At 34.6% G+C, this 16,337-nt stretch overlaps 1 protein-coding gene across 1 annotated transcript; it reads left to right on the plus strand.

The window, feature by feature from the left end:
- The first annotated feature begins 10,767 nt into the window (after nt 1–10,767).
- Nucleotides 10,768–13,122, plus strand: LOC141848341 (protein ROLLING AND ERECT LEAF 2-like). The gene is made up of 3 exons (XM_074736374.1): nt 10,768–10,776; nt 11,531–11,754; nt 12,342–13,122. The coding sequence occupies exons 1-3, from the start codon at nt 10,768–10,770 to the stop codon at nt 13,120–13,122; spliced, it is 1,014 nt and encodes a 337-aa protein (XP_074592475.1).
- The last annotated feature ends 3,215 nt before the right edge of the window (nt 13,123–16,337 follow it).

The raw sequence follows: 16,337 nt of genomic DNA on the forward strand, positions 1-16,337 counted from the left end.
TAGTAAGACTTGTCTAAAAATACAACAAGAAATGAAAATCACATGACTAGTAAGTACCAAAAGTAATTATACTTCTTCGTACTTTCATCATCAGCAAGTGGCAAAAAAAGTTACAAATTTATGACCCATAACTAGGGGTGTCAATTCGGATGGACTCGAGTCGAGTTGAAGCAGAGGTACTACCAAAAAAATCTCAACTTCAAGCAAACTAACCTGAAAACTATAAACTCAAACCCGGACCAACCCGATAACCTAACCAACCTGCCAAACCTGATCTGATTTTTACTATGCAATATTATTCTTTTATTCTTTAACAAAAAAATTAAACAAAAATTCAAGACACATAATAATAGTAATATTTTAATTTACACACATAATAACAAACCTCATCTAAATATGATAATTATATTTCAAGGTTTTAACTATTTAAATTTAAGAGTTAATTGTTTAAACTAGTAATTACTCCACAAAAGAAATAATTATTTAGAAAATTCAAATCTTTCACAAAATAAATATTACACGATGAAAATTTATGATATCAATATAAAATCAAAAAGTCTTCAAGCATCACAAAATAACTTTCAAATTTCAAGCTCCACTTCTCCATCGTTTTACTCGTTTTTTGTATGAGTCAAACTTTGAAACAATGTATGAAATAAAAAAAATAAAATCTAAAAACTTTTAAAAACCTTTAATTAAGAATTTTTAATTAACTTACTCTTCACTAGAATCATCAATCATTTGTTGCAGTAGTTTTTGATCTAGCATCCTCATTTATGAACAAATTCATAATATTTTCAGTTTGGGTTAATCACTAATGGGTTACAGGATTAGACCCTAAGCGCTTAAACCTAAAAATTAAAATACAAAAAAAAATAATGGATCTAGTGGGTCGGGTCGGGTCGGGGGGGGGGGGGGGGGTTCGAGTCAATGGGTGATCTAATTCTTAATTCAAGTCAACTTAGGTCAACCGCAGCCCAATCCAACCCAAAAAATATTCCGGGTCAAATTTTGGATCTAACCCGATCTACCCTAAAATCCCCAACTCTAAACCAATATTTTTCGTATCGACTCAGGTCCGATTGGCAGATCAAATTCATTTTTGACACTCATACCCCATAACCAAATCAAATTAGTAATTGGGCATATAAATTTTTCTAGCCTGATATTTTGTCCATGCACAAACTTCAATGTGATACTACATGGGAAACACTAACTACAAGATGCTTTTTTACCCAAATAATAATATTAATCAACATGAAAACTCCCACCATAGGCCCACTACATTAGCACTAGCTTAAATCTAAGCAAATTCATTGGAGAATACCACATGTTTTAATTCTCGAAGAGATTACTCCTATTTGATCCTCGCCAACTCCTACTGACTGCAGCTTTGAAATGTTTATTCTCTAGTTCTCTCTTTTTTCATCTAGTTGATAGTATTGTGTGGCACTAATATATACTCAGCATGTACTTTATGCATTTATTCCTGCCACATTACACAACATTAATCGATTAAGATATGGGATAGACACATTACACACATGAGTCTTTTATTTTTCAAAACTATTGTAGGAGAAGAGTATTATACTTAAACAATAATCACAACAACTAAATCCACTCACAAATAACCTACAACTACTAACAAGTTTGATTTTCTATGTTATTGGTGTATGTTATTGCAAGAGAAGTTTTATTTTTAGGTTACTATTTATTTACCATTCTCCACTCATCAATTCGAGTCATTACCACACTAATTCCTACAATTAGTATTAGAGTGAGGATACTCTTATGTGAGCAACAATTTAGTATACGAATTGTGAGTGAATAGTAGGAAATTAAAATGTATAACAAGAATTCATATAAAACTCCAAAGTTCATAAAAAATCTTAAAAAATGAGAAACAATTTTGAAGTAAAAAATATATATAAACCATGTCACCATTGCCAATTACTAAATCATGTATTAGCAAGCACACATAATAATGTAAACAAGTTGTTAACAAGAACATAACTATCATATAGAAAAAGATAAAGAACAATACTATGCATGGCAATTGAAACGAACAAACATTATATCAATCAAATCTAAATCTGACATCCAAAAAAGGAATAAGAGATATCAAATTCAATAAATTAAACTAAAATGATATTAGTCTAATAGAGAACTAATTTTCCAACATGTTAGAGAAAAAGTAATAGATATGGGAAACAAATAAGTGTATTCATCCCTCTTTAAGGAATCAGCTATATCTATGTTAAAACAAATAATCTAGAAAATGGACAAAAAAACCAATGTATTACAATTTCAAAGAATCCATAAACTCCAATGAATTATTGTATATAGCAGAGCCCAAATTCTCTCTATTTTAGCCATGCCTCAAAGCCAACTTGTATATCAAACAAAAGTAAATGGTAAGGCCAAAACAAATTGAGTGATAAAATACAAAAATGAATGACCAATAAAAAAGCAAGTCAACTGGCCATTTAGATGTTCAAAAACTTACATTTTCCAAGGAACCCAAGGTTCATCTCAAGGAACTCAAAGCTCACCTCACATGGAAGAAACTTCCCATGCATACATGCTACTTCAAAGCTATTAAACATCTTCAACTTGACAAAATGATGACTTAGTATTGGGTTCCAACTTTTCAACACAACCATTTCTAGAACTTCTAACATTGAATCTATAGGGAACAAGTGTCAACTTATTTTACAATTGTGTGTCACAAAAAGAGAGTCCATGTATTAAAGGATGCATGGATTCCTGCATTAATCCAATGATCATTTGATAATCATATTTTCATAGCTATCCAAGATGTCCATTAATAAAAAACACCGTTGACGAATGTGAAAGAACAAAATCAATTAGACAATATTAGAATGTAAAATAATTAAAAGAAGTGACAAATTCAATATGAATCAAATATACTAGAATGGATGACAAAAAGTTCTAACCCATTTGATAGCTTGCACTTAACAAGAAAGTAAATGCCTAAAGATAAAAAGAGGTCAAATAAGTTAGTGTAGATGATGATAAAGAAAGTGACTCTGCATGTCATTTGAAGCCAAGCTACATCAAAATCATATCAATCTAGAATCCAAAGAAGTGAGAAGGACCAACGACAAAGCTAGAATGTGGCATAAAGTGGAGAATTCAGACATCATAGCAAATAAGGAATATATATACATGATAAGAAGAAACAAGCTAACCATCTCTATTTTAAAATCAACTAAATTCCATGTGTCATTTGACATGCAACAAAGCACATATTCTCTAGTTCGTTAATTTAGTAAAACCTACATGTAATAAAATACTACAAGAAATGAAAATCACATGAACAATAAGTCACCAAAAGAAATTATACTTCTTTGTACTTTCGACATCAGCAAGTAGCAAGATAGTTTACAGATTTATGACCCATAACCAACTCAAATTAGCGAATAGGCGTATAGATTTTTCGCAACATGACCTTTCAACGATGCACAAACTTCAATGTGATGCTACATGGGAACAAACTCAATGTGAATCTTGTTTCCCAATCTTGAATGTTTTTTTTTCTAAATTTTGCGTCTTTAATTTAGATCTACAAGCTCAAATTCAGATCTTATTGAACCTTAAATTTTTCATTCTTGAAACTTGAACTTCGATCTTGAGTTCCAATTGGAATATTTGTCGTTGCTTCTAATTGAATCTTGTATGTTCTTGAATCTTAAACCTTGATCTTTTAATCATGAATTTATATCTCATTATTGAATCATAAAATCTCATTCTTGAATCATTAATATTGATCTTCATACTAGAATTTGAATCATACTATTAATCATAAAAGTTATTCCTAATATCTTGAATTTTAATCTCTAAATACAATTTGAATATTGCAGCAAAGTCATGAATCTTTAATTTTAATCTTTAATCTTGACTTTGAATCTTAGTATTTAGATCTTGTATTTTGATATTTAGCTAAGAAATTGAATCTTACACTTACAAACCTATGATTCTCTCATCCAAAATCTCAAACTTGAATAAATGTTGTTGCTCAATTTTAAATGTTGCTCACCTTTGAATTTTATTCTCAACGATCTTGAATTTTAATCTTTAGTCTTTAATTTAATTCTAACTAATGAATCTCAAATCTTTCAATTTCAACCCTCGTATCTTAAATTACAATCTCAAATCTCAAAATCAAACTTCTTGTTAATATTTTTGTTATTAGATCTGGAATCTCGGAATCGAATGAATCTCGAGTCATGTTTTGGAATCCTTAGTTCGATTTATGACACCTCAAATTTAGATCTTATATTATTAATTTTTTTAATTTTGTTTTCAATTTCTAATCAAGATCTTCAACCTCAAATTTGAATCTAGTTCTAGAATCTTAAATTTCAATCTTTTGTCTCAAATTTAAATCTTATTTTTGTTTAGTCATTGTTCTCAATCATCAATCTCCAAATTGAATCTTGTCATTGAATCCCAAATCTTGTCCTCGAATCTTTAATCTCGAATTTGAATGCGTATTTGAATCCTGAATTGCAAATTTAGATTATGTTGTTGATTTTTGAGTCTTCTTTCTAATCGAGAATCTGAAAATTATGAATTTGAATCTTATTGTTGTTGAGTCGTTCTCAATCTATGATCTCTAATTCAAATCTTGTTATTAAACTTCTAATCATGCCCTCGAATCTTTAATCTCAAATTTGACTCCTCTGCTTGAATCTTAAATTTGATCTTTAGTCTCAAATTCAAATCTTGTTGAATCATGAATATTCAATTTTGTTCTTGAATCTTATATTTCAAAATTGATAAAGGATGAAGCCGCCAATGCAGGATCCCGAGAATGGGTCACACCACATTAGATCAATTGTACTAGTCCTACCTTGCATTTTTTTGCAAGAGAGTGTTTCTGCAACTAGAACCGATGACCTCAAAGTCATATGGCAATAACTTTATCATTGTGTGAAAGCTCCCCTTCATTTCAAAATCATATCCCAAATTAAAATTTTAAATTTTGATCTTTAATATCAAATTTGAATATTGGTATTGAATCTTTTTAAAGGTTGAATTTTGATCTTCATTCTCGGACAAGAATATATCCTATTCCCCAATCTTAAATGTTGTTCTTGGATCCTAAATTTTGGATCTTGAATTTGTATCTCCAAACTAAAATTTGAAATTTGTTGGTGAACCTTAAATTTTTGTGCTTGAAACTTGAATTTCTATGTTAGTTCGAATTTGGATCTTTGTCATTGCTTGTTCTTGAATCTACATTCTTAAATCTTTGTCATTACTTGTTCAAGACAAGTAGCATTACAAAAATGGTGGAGATGTTGTAGAAGAGAAAAGGCCTTGTCGTTGTCGACGATGGTAGGAGAGGAAAGAACAACAAAGCTTCACAAGTGATTATGATCTCGCTAAGAACATAAGTATAAACATATATACACTATGGATCACTTGGATCCATATACAAAATTTCCAAAAGCCTTTTCAAGGTTTAAGGTCTCAAGAAGTTGTATAGACTTTATCTTTGAATATTTTGATAGCCTATGAAATTTATGTAGCATTTATCTGCTTGTGATGGGATTAACTCTTGCTAAATAAATAGTTCGCATATAACTTGAAATATAATTTACTTTCTTGCCAAATCCCCTTTTCCTTCATCTATTTGACTATTAATCTTTCTTAGCTTTTATTGTACTTCTCTTTTTTTGTTACTGAATTCTCAATAATAATTCAAGGCAAATTTGCTTGTGTCATAAAATTGACCGGTGCCAGCCATACTCCCACAAACATATGAAAATGGAAACAAATTATATTTCTTTTTGAAATTTCCCCCAAATTGAAAAACCAGTCATACTTAAAAATTCCCCATAAAGTTCATAGATCCTATGAAAAAAAATCTTGTTTCATTCTATTCTAATCTTTAGTTATTTTCATGTATTGTTAGATGTTTCATACCAACTTTTGACAATCAATCCTGCTATCTATTTCTTTAAATTTTGTAATATTCATCCAAAGAAAAGCTTTGCATGTTATAATAATACAATAAAATAAGATAACAGCAAATAATGATTTTTCATTAAGAAGACACCTTATTCCCAATTAGTCAACCAATAGATATCAAGAAGAAAGATCCTAAACGTTAAAAGAAAATATTGAAATGAAAGAACAAAAACGAACAGGAATTTTCCCATGAAAGGATTGCGAAGATAACCTAAAACATTAAAAGGTTAAAGAGCAAAATGAAGGATCAACAAATATAAGATGTAATTAATTAGCATTAGGTTTGACTTCATGGGTATGATGTAAAAATTTAAAAAGAAAACCCCTAGAATAATAAAAAAAATAGAAAGTCAAAATGAATGAACAAGAAGATAGGGAATAATCGCATGAAGAAATGAGTGTGAAAAAAAATTAAAGCATTAAAATGCAAATATTGAAATGAAGAAATAAGTGAGTTGATGATTAATTGTAGTGGCAGAGGTTCATTTTCATGGCCTATGGATGACATCAAAATCAGAATTTTCTAAAGTTAATCCTATGGCTTCAAAAATAAATCCTTGATGAATAGCAAAGAAAGTTAAAATAAAGGCAGAAATCAAGATATTACTATTGAGTCAATAATGGCTAAAAGAGAGATTCTTTAAAATAGTAGGTTAGGTATTGGTCCTACATTTTTAGTTTTTGTTTGTGTATATAGCTTTAGAAGTTGTTGGCTAAGTTGGAGAAGCAAATTGTTGTAATGATAATGGTAATTGGTTTTCATATGTAGGGCATAGGCATAGGCTCAAATAAGTCTTGCTTGATACAAACACTTTAATGAAAACAATTGATTTTTTATCAAGAAGAAGCGCACGCATTTGATGAAAAGTACTAAGCTGAAATGATGAAAGATTTAAAGCAATTGTTACTCTCCGTTAATAATGTTTCCACACCCTCTTCTCGTCTCCATCATCGCTAACCCCCGCCCCCCTCACCGTTCAAAAAACTAGCAATGAACAACTGAATCAAACCAACCTTACAAAGATGTTATTTGAAATTGACATCAACAAAAAAGGTCACCTAATCAGCATCGCAAACTAATCTCATCCATGTGAAAAAGATTGTACCTTTGAATTTTTATTTATTTAATTAATTTTAGTTATTAATTCCATCCATTAAACAAAGAGAGAGGAGTTTCTCAAAAAAAAAAGACAAAAATACTATAGTAACAATAACTCAAAGAAATCAGTAATTTAAAAAAGAAAGAAAAATATTTGTGAATAAAAAATAAAAAAAAACAAATTGATCCATAGTCACCATCTTTGTCTTCTTCCTTCATAAGCATGGACTGATACAACCCCTCACTAGTAGCGCCTCCTACAAGACTCAATCACACCATCTCTCATGACTACAAGACGGATTGACAAGGAAATTGTTTTGTGCCAATTCACTAAAATAAGATTTACTTTGATATTTGTGAATAAAAAATAAAAAAAACAAATTGATCCATGGTCACCATCTTTGTCTTCTTCCTTCATAAGCATGGACTGATACAACCCCTTCACTAGTAGCGCCTCCTACAAGACTCAATCACACCACCTCTCATGACTACAAGACGGATTGACAAGGCAATTGTTTTGTGCCAATTCACTAAAATAAGATTTACTTTGATATTTTGCAATATAGTCCAAAGATTTTTAAATTTTACAATTTAGTCCTAAAATATTTGTTGTTGCTATTACTATAGAAAATAATAACTTAGAAAAATATGAAAAAAAAAGAGAGGGATCTATTAGACAAAAAGAGAAACAACAGAAAACAAAGAAGAAAAATTATCAAAAAAAAGTTAGAGAAACTGAGAAAAATAAATATATTATCATGTTGCATTTGTTGGTGCAATATAAATTGAGCCTCATAGAGTTATGATGTGGTTGGATAAGATTTAAAGTAAATTTCAAAATCTCGTATTGTATTGAAGTTTTGATCTTTCATGAACAATATTGTTTTGGTATCATACCCACATTCCAATAATGTTTCGAAACACCAACACGGCTCAAGATTTCGAACCTTGCTATGCACACAACTTCTAATCAAATGTTCCATACAAGAACAAGCTTTCAAGATTTATTGTCACTTTCTAAAAGAGAGTTGCAATCCAATAAGATTGCCCCTTTATTCACTAAGTCCAATTTAGTTAGCAAACTTGTTTACCACACCTTTGAGAGGTCCAGAATAAGTAGAAATACCTTGCATTTCCACAATTGTCACGCCCCGGAGGTGTCGTTCCCGCACATCGAGAGGTACCTTACTCGGTGATATTATATTAAAGGGACCAATAAAATACGGGAGACATAGTAATAAAAACTATCCATTATTTATTAAATAGCATAGCCAAAAAGAAGTTCTTGCATCCATTTATTAAGTCTTATAGACAACCATCTGAACATACAAAGGAAAAGAAAACGACATAAACCATCAAACTAAAGTAAACCAAATCGAAACGCAGCACGTCAAGGTCTCTGAGCAACTCTAAAAAAACTGAACCAATGTAATAAAGAATATCCATTTCTATTTCTTGTTTAAATAGAAACGGGTCCTATTTGATTTTAGGCAACAATTTCTGTTACCTAATTTGGAATAGAGTTCTTTATAAGACCGGAACATTATGTAATAATGTTTACATGTTAGATATTTCCAACGAGGCATTCAATATCGAAACAAACAACAATGTGTAACGCCCGCCCTTACGTGGGCCCTCGACGGACGCTACAGTTTCTTTTCTTTCATTCATTTTATTCATTTCATTTAAACTACTATCACATACACACTTAACTTAACTAAACATGCAGCGGAACTAGTAATAATTTAAAACAGTTCATATATAATAGTAGGGAAACATGATAAACTAACCTAGGTTGCATTTCAATTCTAGGTTATCAAGTTCTAAACATGAAAATGAAATAATTGTCAGGTATTACTAATACAAGGTAAATAAAATATCATTTAATCATGCAAGGCTAATTGCATGGCCCGAGCATAATCAAGTCACCACACACATCCATCTTTACCGCCCCGTCCTGCTGCCTTCCATTTGCTCAGTACCTGCTAACGGGATCTGCAAGATAAGGGAAGTATCTATAAGCATAAAGCTTAGTAAGTCCCTTTCCTACTCACAAAATCCATTCGTTACATACATCGTACATTAAGTAAATAAAGCATATCATTCTTTCCTAACATGTATAAGCAAACATTGAACATTCACATTTCATATATTCAACATAGAAAACGTTTGCCTTTTTGAAAACTATTACTTTAATAGTTAAACATAATCATCAACATCTTTGGGGATCCCTGGCTTGTACCCATTCATTTCTTTTGACGCGCCATTCCAAGTAACGAGGTAGCAAATCTCGAGCATTGCCATCCACGCGACTTCACCGACTGCTATCATGTGCGAGCTCTCACCTATCGTTTTCCACCTGATCCTTCTCCCTGTAGCCACAAGCTTGTAAGAGATGCCCACTTCCTACGATTTGCATTCTTCCTAGACCTCGTTTACTTGCTAAATCCAGCTGCCATCAGCCTCACCTTGCTGCTCCTTCAGCCATATATTAATCTATCCTGATGTGATTGAGAGGTTGCTTCACCACGTTTTCCTCTTTGTTAAGCATGGAGGGGCCTTGAGAAATCCCCTCTAGTGCTAATCTATAGTGCCAGATCTGCTCCTGCCACTTGGAACTTTGGTATTTATCTTCACCTTTTCTTCCTTGCCACAAAGCTCAGTTGAACATCAGCTCTTGTTGCTTGCATTCAGATCTTGTTCACGAGAAGAAACTGCTGGAGATGAGCTTGCTTTGCCGGCATAAAGACTATAAGTCCCATCTCCTCACAGATGCCAGTTACTGGACCTTTATTTCCTCGTTATCTCCTGTGTGTGTTATTCCTCTTCTTGACAAAAACAGTGAGTTTGTCGCATTCACCACTCTAGCATTATGATTCCTCTTGAGTCACTGCTTGCTAATGGATCTTTCATGGACTAACTGTTCAATTGCCTGAGCCAAAACAGATATTGCTTTTCTATGGTTGATGCCTTTGGTTTCTGCTCTTTTCCAACTCCAGATTTATGGCTTTCTTTTTCAATATCAGCAAGCATGACAAATTTCCTTTCTTCCTTCTTTTAGCTCATTGGCATCAATCTCTTCTCCGTCAAAGGTTTTCTTGTCTCTACACCGTCCAGTCTTGCCATCAGTGTTTGTCGTGTCCTATCTTTCTGCCTTAATCATTTGATTGACTGCATAAAGCCCAATGAAGACCTAAATTAAGAAAATATCTTGTTCTCATTTTTCTTCTTCTAGCAAAGGTATGAACTATGCTTTCCCCCTTCTTGAAGACCTCAATGAAAAAAAATCACTTGTTCTCAATTTGCTAAGTTAAGCAATGGGTAGTCATTTTCTTTCAAGGATCCTTTTGTATATTATTTTCCCTCGATGTGTTGTATATTGCTGTATGGTTGCTTCAGGGACTAGCTCACTCAAGAGACTTGCATTCAGATCTCACTTCACCCTTTCTTTTTTTATCCTCTCTCCAATCAACGATTAGACTGGTCCAAGGCCAAAGAATTCATCACTTCAATGCTCCATCAACTATTCCAAAACATTGCTATTTTGTTTCACTATATATAAATTTACTTTCTTGTGGCCATGTCTTGGTCTATATTTTTAATTCATGTGACAAGTTGGACATACATAATTACTATGCTTCAGCTTGAGAGGGGTAAATAGATTATTGATGTGGCGGGTTAGTCTCACATTAGTATTTTGGGCCTAGGATTTATACGTTTGAGTCCTGTGCATACAGCGACAGATGCACCTTACAATATCCTTATAGTTTGCTTGAACTATGAAACATAACCTGTGGCTTCTTTTGAATAGTCAAAAGAATACTAGACATGTAACGTAAAAGATTATACATAAACCTATCACTGATCAGATAATCTTCATTTAACAATTAAAATTTTCTCTAGAATCTGTACACTTTGATGGGTCCAGTGTAATTTTTAGGAGTGTCCACGAACCACCACATCAACTTAATCATAATCAAGCAATTTCCACAAACATCTCAAGCACTTGATAGTTCTTGCAAAATACTGGACGTGGCACCATCAATTTAAATTATGAGTTTATGCCCATGAATTTTGTTATTCCATTTAGCCTATATTGGCGGCAATCATCTTATCCAATCAACTTATTTATGATAAATCATATGTGGTTTTGTTTGCATTCTGTCATCCTCACATCATAGAATAATGATGACAAAAGAATTTGGGATCTGAAATACTGGTAATCAGAGAATCTTCTACTTATTTAGGAACCCTCCCAAAGACTGCACTGTATAAAAATATACTAATTTCTACAACTCAGGTTCAACTTTCTTTAGTATTATGCAGTCAAGCTTTTTTAATCCTGATTGTTTTCTGTTGTCTTTCTGGATTTTAGTTTTTACAATTGTTGCCTTGTTTATACATTAACTAAACTGAGTTCATGGAAGACAGGCAGGTGAGCTTATGAAAATTAAATATCAGAGAAAGGCTGCTTCGCTCGATCAGCAAAAGAAACATGGTGCCAAGACTGAAACACTGGAAAGAACTAAAGCAGCAGTTAGCCATTTACAAACTAAACTCATAGTCGACATGCAGTCGGTGGATTCAAGCGTGTCAGAAATTGAGCGTTTACGTGATAAACAACTTTACCCAAAACTTGTGGATCTTGTTGATGGGTAAGATTTTTTTTTAAGTGTAATTTCTTGAAGCATCATCATTTATTATTCCTTATGTCGAATATTTGTTCAACTAGATTAAGGCTCCATTTAATGTCTATTTTCTAACTATTGTTCTTAAGATACTAAAATTCTTCTCTTTGCCTCACAAATGGCCTGGTATTATGAGGCTTTGAAATTTCTGATTATGTTTATATTGATTAAAATATAAAATGCATGATATTTGAAACTCGCCATGGTCGGCATGATTTTTTTGCTTTCGTGCGATATAGTTGTGCACAAAACCCGCCTGTCTCCAAGCAAATGCACACTTCAAGCACCACAAAGGCAGCTTGTTTAATTTGCCTTTTGAACTTATGATGCCTAGGGTGGTTGTCTTGAGGTTTCACGCATTTATCATCACAAGTGCATATATTCATCATGTGTTCTAAGAAGCTTATACTGTAGAAGGTGACTCAACTCAATCCCCATAAGAACAGTAATAATTATGTCCTTGCTGTTCACGCAGTCTGTCCCAGCTACTTATTTTATTGGTATATGTTTCTGTTAACATCACTAATTAATATAATACCATCTTTCATTATCAGGATGGCCAAGATGTGGCAGGTCATGCTGATGCATCACAGTACGCAGCTGAAGATAGTTATGAACCTTAACGTTTCAAATGCTCCCACGGAATCAAGTGAACAACAATATAGCCGCACATTGCAGCTTCACCAGATCGTCAAAGCGTGGCATAGTCACTTCCGTAAACTTGTTACTCATCAGCAAGAGTATGTGACTGCTCTTAATAGTTGGTTGAAGTTGAGCGTCATCCCAATCGAAACTGGCTTGAAAGACAAAGAGAAAGTATCATCTCCACAGAAACCACCGATTCAGCCTTTCCTGCATGCCTGGCATGATCAACTGGAGAAAATTCCGCTTGAGGTCGCAGCCAATGCTATCCAGAGCTTTTCAGCTGTCATAAGCATAATCCTGACCCTCCAAGATGAGGAGATCAAGCAGAAAGAAAAATACGAGGAGGTGCAAAGGGAGTATTTGCGGAAAAATCGAGCTTTTGAAGAGTGGTGCCAGAGGTATGCACATAAGATGAGGGTATCAACTGTAGGTGCACCCGAGAGTGCGGAAGGGGCAACTGAGAAGGACCAGGTGGAGGAGAGGAGATCAGCTGTTCAGTCTCTCAAAACTACACTTGACGGAGAAGTTGAAGCTCACCGAAAGCTGTTGAAGCAGGTAAGGGAGAAGTCTGTTACTAGTCTCAAGACGCATTTGCCTGAGCTATTCCGAGCTTTGTCAATAGTGCAGTATGCACATGGTGCACATGGTATCCGTTTCAGGTTGATGCCGTTTGGAGAGCTGCACTGCTAGTCCCGAACCATTGAGTTTTGGTTTATTTACTATACCGCATACATGTATTTGGACTTATTGGACTTCTCGATTGGTTTTCCACTCGAGTACTTAGTTTTCCGCTGTTCGATATATTTTTGATTTCCGGTATGAGTTACCTATACGGATTTATGGATGGATTGATATGCATGCGTGTATGACGTTAATACTTTTATGGATGCATTTCATATATAGTAGGATGTGTTGAGTGGCCGTGTGGGTCACATTTATTTTCTATTTTACTTGTATAAATCCATAGCCTGTTATGGATTGGCCGTGTGGGCCTTATATATGTGTATGTATGCAGGGTAAGTCAATTGTTACAGGGGAGATGCTGCCGAAATTTCTCGGAAAGCCGTCTCCCGGGGCGTAACAATTTAGTTGGTATCAGAGCAGATCAGTTCTTTCGGAAAGATCTTGAGGGCATTAATACCGCTTTCATTTCTTCTTCTCTGGGTAAGCTCTCTCTTGGAATTTCTTCACCGTGCTTTGTTATATTATAGTAAGGGTCTCCCGAACTATTTCAGTACATATGGCGCAAGACGATTCCACATATCGAGGTCGGAATGGGATCGGGTCTTTTCACGTCTCACCGTAGTGCCCGGTTTGTCTTGATTGGAGATTGAGAAACAAGAAGGGAAAAGTAGAAAAGAAACATAAGCATCCGTTGCTTGCAGGTCCTTAGTCAAGTAAAGTAGGCGAGGGCATGTGCTTTCTCCAATCCGATAAAGGCTTGAACTTACCGAAAGCAGATTACAGTATTGCGTTCATTCAAAACAAAAGATTCATCTATTCGTATGTCATTTCTCACACTTGTTCATATACTGAATTTATTGATTAATTTCTTTGGTATTTATAGGTTCGGTCACGTACTCGTATATTATTGAATTTAATTAGGAATAGTTTATAGAGAGAATTTGGAATGGTATATAGATATCATATCTGAATCTTTTTCATTCACTAAAGAATTTAATTTTGACTTGTTATAAGAGTCAATTCATGTGAAGAAAAGAATTGCGGGAATTCACTCCTTGATAGTTTCTGTATTTCGTCAAAGTCGCTCGAGAAAGCTCCGCCCAATAGCGCTCTACAGTAGTGCCCTGCGGGGTCGTAGAGCCGGTCTCCGGTTGCCTAAGAGACTTCATGAAAGCTGGAAAGTTTGGAAGATCAATTCTCAAATCCAATTCTCAAATAGAATTTTGCGTGACAAATGCGCGCAACTCGAAATGAGAATCCAATTTGAAAAAGCATTTTGCTTAACACATGAAATTGAAAAACGAAAAAGAGAGAAAATGCGTCGCGCTGCTTCCTTTCCTGCGTCGCGCTGCTTCCTTTCCCGAGTTAGGGTTGCTAAGCGCCGCGGAGGAAAAAGTTGGGGAGATAAAATTTTAAAGTCATTCAATCCATTTGAATAAATTCAATTAATTCATAAATTTCATTTTTTCTTTTCCTTCCTCTGCTGCCTGCCCTTGACTCCTCTGTCGATTTCTGTATTTGAGTTTAGGGTTTGGGTATTCCTGGTTTCTCGTTTGTCGATGTTCGTTTAGCTTGAATTTCCTTACCTTCTCTTTCTTCTTGATCCTTCCTTCCCTCGCTTCGGTGTCACCTATCGGCCACCCCATCGGCTTTCGTCTCAGCTCTTGGCCCCTCTTTGATCTACATATCTTTCTTTCCTTTTCATCTACATATCTTTCTTTCCTTACATATGCGTGGTAAAAGAAAGGACAGAAAGAAACACATACGCCAGCAGCAAAGAAAGACAGATGCCAGGGTAGTGCCAGCAAATCGAGTACAGAAACAACAGAGCGAAATGACAGGTAGAGCCAGGGAAGAAAGATGAAACTGCAGACCAGAAGAACGAAATGACAGGTATGGAGTAGCATGATGGCAGACCAGATCCGTCAATGGAAAGAGAAGATCAAGAGCTTAGGGCAGACCAGAAGAGTGCCAGGTATCGATCGAAATGACAGGTAGAGCCAGGGAACGAGGATGATGGCATGCGTCATAGAGAAATGGTATCGACAGATCGAAGGTATCGAGTGAATAGAAAGGGGAGGGAAAGGAATACTGAAATAGGAGTTCTTGAACCTGTAGCAGGGGCTTCAACTGAAGTTAGAGTAGGGTATACAGAAGTTAGAGTAGGGTATACAGAAGTTAGAGTAGGGTATACAGAAGGTAGAGTAAAGTCAGGGAGTGACTATAGTATCAGGGAGTGACTATAGTATTAATCAAATCTTTGAAGTTCTAGGGTTTGACTTCAGGTATCGAGATAAATGCAAGGAAAGTGCCAAAGCAACAGTCTACAATGGCTTGAGGCCATTTACTCTTACCTCGTAGTCGAGCTATTTCATTAATCGCCTATCGGCTCACCTATATAAATAGCCTCGAAGAGGGGAGTAGAAGATAAAGAAGGTGTTTGCATTTTCATTTCTATTCTATTTCAGTAGAAGCTTTCAGTCTTAGACCTTATGTCAACTAGAGGAATTAAATGAGGGGTTACCAACTAGGCAACCCCATCGTTCATAGAGTATATCAAATTCCGAACATTTTATGAGAGGTCAGGCTGCAAAAGATGGAAAACAGAAATGCAACCAAAGAAGAGTTGGGAAAGCGACAGATGAAAAGAAAGTATTGACTTCGAAGGTCTCGATCCAAAGGGAACGGAAGGGAATCGATCGCAATGACAGGTATCGAGAGAAATGCAAGGGGTAGAGCTCAAAAGCAAAGACGACAGGAAGGAATGGAAGAGAAAGGGGGTTGCAACTGGAGCATCTACTTTTGATGAGTTACGAGTTGGAGGTCAATTTCATTTAAATAAATACCTTATAGAAATAGGGTATACCAAAGACAGGTAGTTGGGTACGACTATCGTAGATGAGGTAAGAGAATTGAGTGACGAAGATAGAGTTGAGGGAAGTGAGGGACGAAATAGGGTATACCAAAGGGAAGGCAAAGGTTGAGATCCAAAGGGAAAGAGAGTTTAAATTGGAGTTTAAGTGAGAGTTTAAATTGGAGTTTAAGTAGAATTGCATCCAAAGAAAATGGAATATAGAAATTTAAATATGCAACTAGGATAGCTGCAGAGAGCAGAATAGAGATTCAAAGATAGATTTTCGAAGATAGAGTTGTGGGTTTGGAGTTAAGAAATTGCGTATAGAGAGAGGAAATTGAGTTCCTTACTTTCAGGACCTCGAAAG

The sequence above is a fragment of the Curcuma longa genome, chromosome 17 (assembly GCF_044706935.1).
Source record: "Curcuma longa cultivar G26 ecotype Majalengka, Jawa Barat chromosome 17, ITB_CL_G26_1.1, whole genome shotgun sequence".
NCBI classification, from domain to species: domain Eukaryota; kingdom Viridiplantae; phylum Streptophyta; class Magnoliopsida; order Zingiberales; family Zingiberaceae; genus Curcuma; species Curcuma longa.